Below are 7203 nucleotides of genomic sequence, written 5' to 3'. Positions count from 1 at the left end.
CACCTTTCCCCAAGCTCCATAGAGTTGTTTAGTTTATTCCAGTCTCAAGAGGAGGGAAAGCCGGAAACGGAAATGCCTTTGACAACCTCCCAAAGAGGCTGCCATGGCGGCCAGGGAGGAGGTGCTCACTTTGCAGGCTGAAGTTGCCCAGCGTGAGGAGGAGCTGAGTTCCCTGAAGCGGAGGCTGGCGGCGGCTCTTCTGGCCGAGCAGGAGTCAGAGCGGTTGGTTCCGGTGTCTCCCCTGCCGCCGAAGGCCGCCCTGTCCCGAGATGAGATTCTGCGCTACAGCCGGCAGCTCGTGCTGCCTGAGCTGGGCGTGCAGGGACAGCTGCGCCTGGCGACCGCGTCCGTGCTGGTCGTGGGCTGCGGGGGGCTCGGCTGCCCACTGGCGCAGTACCTGGCAGCGGCCGGCGTCGGCCGCCTGGGCCTTGTGGACTACGACGTAGTAGAAGTGAGCAACCTGGCCCGTCAGGTGCTGCACGGCGAGGCACTGGCCGGCCAGGCCAAGGTCTTTTCGGCTGCCGCTACACTGCGCCGTCTCAATTCGGCGGTGGAGTGCGTGCCCTACGCCCAGGCGCTTACGCCAGCCACGGCGCTAGACCTGGTTGGCCGCTATGACGTGGTGGCTGATTGCTCCGACAACGTGCCCACTCGCTACCTGGTTAACGACGCCTGTGTGCTAACCGGCCGGCCCCTCGTGTCGGCCAGCGCCCTGCGCTTCGAGGGCCAACTCACAGTCTACCACTACGGCGGTGGGCCTTGCTATCGCTGCGTGTTTCCGCAACCACCTCCGGCGGAGACGGTGACCAGTTGCGCGGATGGCGGGGTGCTTGGTGTGGTTACCGGGGTCCTGGGCTGCCTGCAGGCGCTGGAAGTGTTGAAGATCGCTGCAGGTCTGGGCCCCTCTTACAGTGGCAGCCTATTGCTCTTTGATGCCCTCGGAGGTCATTTCCGCTGTATTCGGCTGCGGAGGCGCAGGCCCGACTGTGCAGCTTGCGGGGAGCGGCCCACTGTGACTGATCTGCAGGACTACGAAAGCTTCTGTGGCTCCTCGGCCACCGATAAGTGCCGCTCCCTACAGTTACTGAGCCCAGAGGAGCGAATTTCTGTCGTCGACTATAAGCGACTTCTGGATTCCGGGTCACCCCACGTGTTGCTGGACGTCAGGCCTCCAGTGGAGGTGGACCTGTGTCGGTTGCCTCACTCCCTACACATCCCTTTGAAACTTTTGGAACGGAGGAATGCGGAGAGCCTGAAACTCTTGGGAGAAGCAATCCGGGAAGGGAAGCAGGGCACACAGGAAGGGGTATCTCTCCCCATTTATGTGATCTGCAAACTGGGCAATGACTCCCAGAAAGCCGTGAAGATCCTGCAGTCCTGGACAGACTTAGACTCTTTAACAGTTCGGGATGTTGTGGGAGGCCTCATGGCCTGGGCTGCCAAAATCGATGGAACGTTTCCGCAATACTGAGATGGCCGGTAGAGTCTGACCAGCGAAAGATGTGTGTTGTCATGTTACCTAAAGTTTTTTTGCCTTTATGAATGTATTTGCATTTTTTTCAGTAATGTACGGAACAGCCTGGGATTCTCCAATATCTGCGGATAGGTGGACTTCTTTTTATAAGGAGCTTTTTAATTGTAACTTATTGGGTGATGTAGCAATTAAGGGGTTATAACACTGTTCCTCTGAACTGTCTTGTGTTTGCAGCACTTGGATGGTGTGTTGAACAGGTGGGATAGAATGTAAATGACAGGACTTTGTGTTTTGAACTGCAGGTCATTTGCGTGTCCTGCCTTTTTTTTTTTAAATCTCCCAATTAAAAAGCTCTTTAAAGTTGTCCATTTTATTGCTTGGAAAGGTGTAATATAGTTACTGAATTGATCATGGATGATATAGTTAAGATAAGTTTATTGTTTACTAAGACATTCTTTGCGTGTTATTTCTAATTCAAATGATGGAACATGCCCTAGAGAATTCAGTGTTTAAAATGTAAATTGTTAAAACATTAAAATGAAACTTAGCTGGGAAGTGGTCATTCGATTAAATATTTTCAGTTAATAGCCAAGTAAGATATTTACAGTCTAGCAAGATAGAAACCACCTTTGCAGCATGTCAGTTTCTTTTATAAATTGCTGTTGTTTTCTTAGACTTAACTTCAGGGTCCACCTTATGTGGACACATACAGAAATTTCTAAACTGTGTGGTTTGGCTTGCTTTGGAATCTTCAAGTCCCAAGTCCCAGCCTTCTGCCCTCCCCTGTCCTTTTGTCCCTGTCCAACCTGTTATTTTTATTTTTGTCTTTACTGTATGGCCAGAATGCCAAATACAATATTGAATTAAAGTGAAATAATGAACATTCTTCTCTCCTTTGCAGTTTCAGGTGAAGAACTTTGAATATTTAACCAATATTACTTGTTACTGCTTTACTGTAGATAAATACCTCCTATCAGATTAAATAAAATTCTGTATAGTTCTGCATTTTTATGTGCTTTTTTTCTTCTGTTAATGTTGTGAATTACATTTTTTTTTATTGTGGCAAAAATACCCCCCACATAACATAAAATTCACCCTCCTGACAGTCGCCACATGTACAATACAATATTGTCAACTCTGTGCACATGCTGGGCACCAGATTCCAGAAGCCTCCATCCTGCATGACTGAGACTTTATACCCACTGAACAGCTCCCCGCCTCTCCCCTTTAATTTACCTTTTCTATTTTGATTTAATCTATTCCAGTGTTTTATAGCAGTATAAAATGTTGGTGTTTTTATGTTTGTGTACTTATTAAATAGCTTTTTCATGAAATGTCAGGTAGTATGCCCAACTTCCAACGTATTATGCAACAAAATTAAAAGCAAAAATTTGGTATGTGAGTATATAGTAGAGGCAAACTGAACAATCCATGATATACCAAAAGGGGGCCTCTATTCTCTAGCTGATTGTTGTGTGGCAGGCTATAATCATCAGAAATCACAGATGGAAATGTAAAATGTTTGTATCGCTGAGTACAATTTTTTTTTTTTTTTTTTTTTTTTTTTTGCGGTACACAGGCCTCTCACTGTTGTGGCCTCTCCTGTTGCGGAGCACAGGCTCCGGACGCGCAGGCTCAGCAGCCATGGCTCACGGGCCCAGCCATTCCGCGGCATGCGGGATCTTCCCAGACCAGGGCACAAACCCACGTCCCCTGCATTGGCAGGTGGACTCTCAACCACTGCGCCACTGGGGAAGCCCTCTGAGTACAATTTTTAAAGATTAAAAGCGTTGTGGGCCAGACAAAACCCTCTGCAGGTCAGAATTTCTCACCAGTTTGCAGCCTCTGACACAGACTCTTGTTTTATGATAAAAGGATGGTATTGTTTAATAATCAAATTCAAAATGAGACATCACTTTTTGATTGTGAGACATAGCTCATTTTGGAATAGGCATGCTTAAAGTATGATAGGCCTTTGTTATAAAGACAAAGCAGGTTTCTTATGACTGTTTCTCCCAAGGAGAGGTGGAAATAACTGACAGACCTGGAGAGGAGAACAAAGATGGCTGGCCTCTGTCACACTTCTTACTCCTGGGAAGTGAGCTAATTCTGATATATATCAGGAAACAATCAGGTGGACAGAGGAGGAACTAGTTCATTCTGTAAAGACAGATGTCCTAAAGTTAGGCAGATTTGCTAGTTCCTGCAAACCTGGTTGTCAGTGGGACAGGCAACAGAAGTTGACCCTGACTGATTGAGAGAAGGGCTTATTAAAGTGATCTGAGGGCTTCCCTGGTGGCTCAGTGGTTAAGAATCCGCCTGCCAATGCAGGGGACATGGGTTTGAGCCCTGGCCCGGGAAGATCCCACATGCTGCAGAGCAACTAAGCCCGTGTGCCACAACTACTGAGCCTGCGTTCTAGAGCCCGCGAGCCACAACTACTGAGCCTGCGTGCCACAACTACTGAAGCCCGCGCACCTAGAGCCCATGCTCTGCAACAAGAGAAGCCACCGCAATGAGAAGCCCGTGCGCCAAACGAAGAGTAGCCTCCGCTCACTGCAACTAGAGAAAGCCCATGCACAGCAACGAAGACCCAACATAGCCCAAAATAAATAAAATGTAAAAAAATTTTTTAAAAAAAGCTTTAAAGTGATCTGAGGTGCTTTTGAGAATTTGGGGGAAGACTCGAAACTGTACTTCCAGGAACGATGCCCAAGACCATGCACAGAACTGACCTGAGAACTCTGTCTGTGCTGTGCCGTTCCATCTAGTACTAGAGGAAGCCGGCAGCACAGCCTCGCCAAACACTTGACTTGGCTCCATGCTCTTCCAGAAAGCGCAACACCTCAGCCACAGCCTAGGGGCCAGAGAGCAGAGTTTCTTTCCACCACTCTTTACTGAGTCAGTCTTATGAGGGTGTGTCTGGTAAGTAGAGCCTGGTCACATGCCTTCATCCTAGCTGCAAGAGCCGCTGGGAATTTGAGTTCCGACATCTACAGTAGGGAGGCTGAACTCATGACCTGGGATTTTTCTCAGATTAGGGAACGATTTTTCAGAAGATAGGCTGTTAAGAATATGACAAGTATCCATGACAGGACCCAGATCTTTTTATTCTTTGAAATTCTCTTTTCTCTTGTAGCTAGCATTTTACAATCAGATGGGATTTGAACCAGATAACTTTTTTCCTTTTCATTGAACATCAAGTGTACCAGTTACCATTCTAAGCTCTGGGATAAAGAAAGATGAACAAGAGGGAATTCCCTGGTGGTCCAGTGGTTAGGACTCTGCGCTTCCCCTGCTGGGGGCCCGGGTTCAATCCCTGGTCAGGGAACTAACATCCCACAAGCTGCGAGGTGCAGCCAGAAAAAAAAAAAAAAAAGAGAGATTTCCTATTGCTATGGAGTTTACATTTAAATGGACAGGGGGAGACAAGTCAACAAGTAGGTTAGTGATAAGTGCTATAAAAGACAAAACTATGTGATGTATTGGAGTGGGGAGGGGAAGCTATTTTGGATAGATTCAGAGAAGGGTTGACATGAAACACAAAGCCTGAGTGGTGAGAAGAAGCCAGTTAGGTCTGGGAGAACATCCCATACTGGAAGGAATACAAGTGGGAAGACCCTGAGACAAACCTGTAATGTTCGAGAAACTTGAAGAGGCATGTCAGGCTGTGAACAGCTGGGGAGAGTAGAACAAGGTGAGGTTTAGGGAGATAGGGAACATACCATGTAGGTTGTAGACCATAATAAGGGTTTTTTATTTTAAGTAAAATAACAACTAACATTTATTGAGCACTTACTGGTGATTTGGGATTTGAACCCAGGTGGTCTGGCTGGAGAGCCTGTGCCCTAAGCGGTATACTATGCTGACTCTCAGAACTTTGTAATTGTTGTATATGTTTTCATTTTTGAAAAACAACCTATGCCCTGATAATCGCAGAATGGAAAGAGCTTGTATTTCAGATGCAACACAATTGTACTCTGATGCACTTGGTTTGCAGACCTCTCTCTAGGGAAGGAACCCCAGAGTGAAATCCCTGGGAGCCCTCTGACACACCTAGGCAGTAATATCCAGTTAATCAGGAGCCACTTTGGTCAGGGAGGGTGAGAAATAAAGTCTCAGCGTAAGGAGTCACAGCTAGTAAATAGAACGGTGGCCAAGGAGGGGGGTCAAAAAAGGGCAGTAAGTCGCCTGAGAATGTTCCCATGGGAGATGAGGTGTGTTTTTGTTGTTGTTTTTTTTTTTTTAAGCTTGTTTATGTTTAATTAGCTGCTCCCTCCCACAGAAGCAGAGGGTCCCCTGGGAGCCTGAGGTCATGTATGTGGCCCAGTTTGCTCTACCCAGGAGATTTCTTTATTTTCATAGGTGTATTTTCTCAGGGTTCCATATGTAACATGAGGTAGACCTGTCCAGGTAAGCGTAAAATCTCATCACTAGAAATCATGCACCTGCTGAAGATTCAAGATAATTCTGGAGTTGGTTGGGAATATTAGGAAGACTATTATGGTGCAGGAGTGGGAAAATATTTTGCAATAAAACAGTAAAAGGGGTTAATTCATACCTTTGATGAAATATAATTTCCAAAGCACTCAGGATGTGGGAGAAAGCTAATCAAATCAGCCCAGAATTTGGGTGATAAATAGTATATATACAGTTTACTATAATTCACTATGAAGTCCTATATATTGACACTGATTCTGGTTTCTAATCTTTAGTCCAATTATTCAGAATTTAAAAAACAATAAATTGTGACTTATCCAGGTGTTTTGTTCCTGACTATTAACGCCATCTGTTGGACACGTTGCTGAAGAAAAGGAAAGAGAAAAGGCTTATATTTTAAAAGTTCCCCTCTTGGTGGCACCTTGGTTTAAAAGGTGTCAGAGTAGGGTGACATTGATGGAAGATGTGTGGGGCATTATTTTTAATTAACAGTATTTTCCTTACCCAGTGCTTCCAGATGAGGGAGGCCTGAAACCAATTGGAAGTTAACAGACCAAAGTTCAGGTGAGTTGGAACAGTTGACCCTCAAGTAGAAGAAATCTCCCAGGCAAGGCTTGCTATGTGTAAGAGCAAAGGGAAGCAGTGCCTTTACAATCTTGACTTGATCATCCGCGGTAAGCTCTGAGTTGTCTACCCAACAGCCTTCCCACTCCCACCTCCTTTTTCCTGGCAGTGCTGAAAATGTCAGACTCCTTTCCCAGCCTCCCCTGCAGTTTTGGAAGAACCTGCACTTCTAAACAATTTATTCCATCAAATACAGTTCAAATCTGTCTACTTCTCACTGTCTCGACTGCTGCCACCCTAATCAAGCCATCTCTCCATCAAATGTATCACTTTTTAGGGACACACGCAGCATGAATCGCACTGTGGAGCACCAAGAACCAAGTATCGCTCTTAGGTCTTAAGATAACGAAAGAGGTACCTGTGTACAGCAGGGACTGCCGGCCTCATAAATGTCCTTTTGGTAATCTTGAGACCTGTGAAGGAAAACAGGACTTTTAGATCACGTTTCTCTTAGTGACGTAATGAACAAGACTTATCTACTTTGTACAGAGCTCAAAGGGATTTGCAAACTCAGTAACTCCGGGGGCTAGGCAAGTAAAGAAATGAGTAAAGGTGGTCAGCTAGGGACCATGGTGAAGCAGAAACACAGGTCCCATCGAAAGCCACTATACAGCTAGCTCACTTTGCCATACAGGAACGTGGTTACAGTGTTGACAAATGTTTCA

General features: G+C 46.1%; 1 protein-coding gene across 1 annotated transcript; it reads left to right on the top strand.

The window, feature by feature from the left end:
• Window positions 1-69: 69 nt before the first annotated feature.
• On the top strand, window positions 70-2474 carry MOCS3 (molybdenum cofactor synthesis 3). Its single transcript, XM_060124497.1, has one exon. The coding sequence runs from the start codon at window positions 104-106 to the stop codon at window positions 1469-1471; it is 1368 nt and encodes a 455-aa protein (XP_059980480.1). The 5' UTR covers window positions 70-103; the 3' UTR covers window positions 1472-2474.
• The last annotated feature ends 4729 nt before the right edge of the window (window positions 2475-7203 follow it).

Source organism: Lagenorhynchus albirostris, chromosome 15, assembly GCF_949774975.1.
Source record: "Lagenorhynchus albirostris chromosome 15, mLagAlb1.1, whole genome shotgun sequence".
NCBI lineage: Eukaryota > Metazoa > Chordata > Mammalia > Artiodactyla > Delphinidae > Lagenorhynchus > Lagenorhynchus albirostris.
The sequence above is the reverse complement of the archived record's forward strand: the minus strand, read 5'-3'. Positions and strand labels throughout refer to the sequence as shown.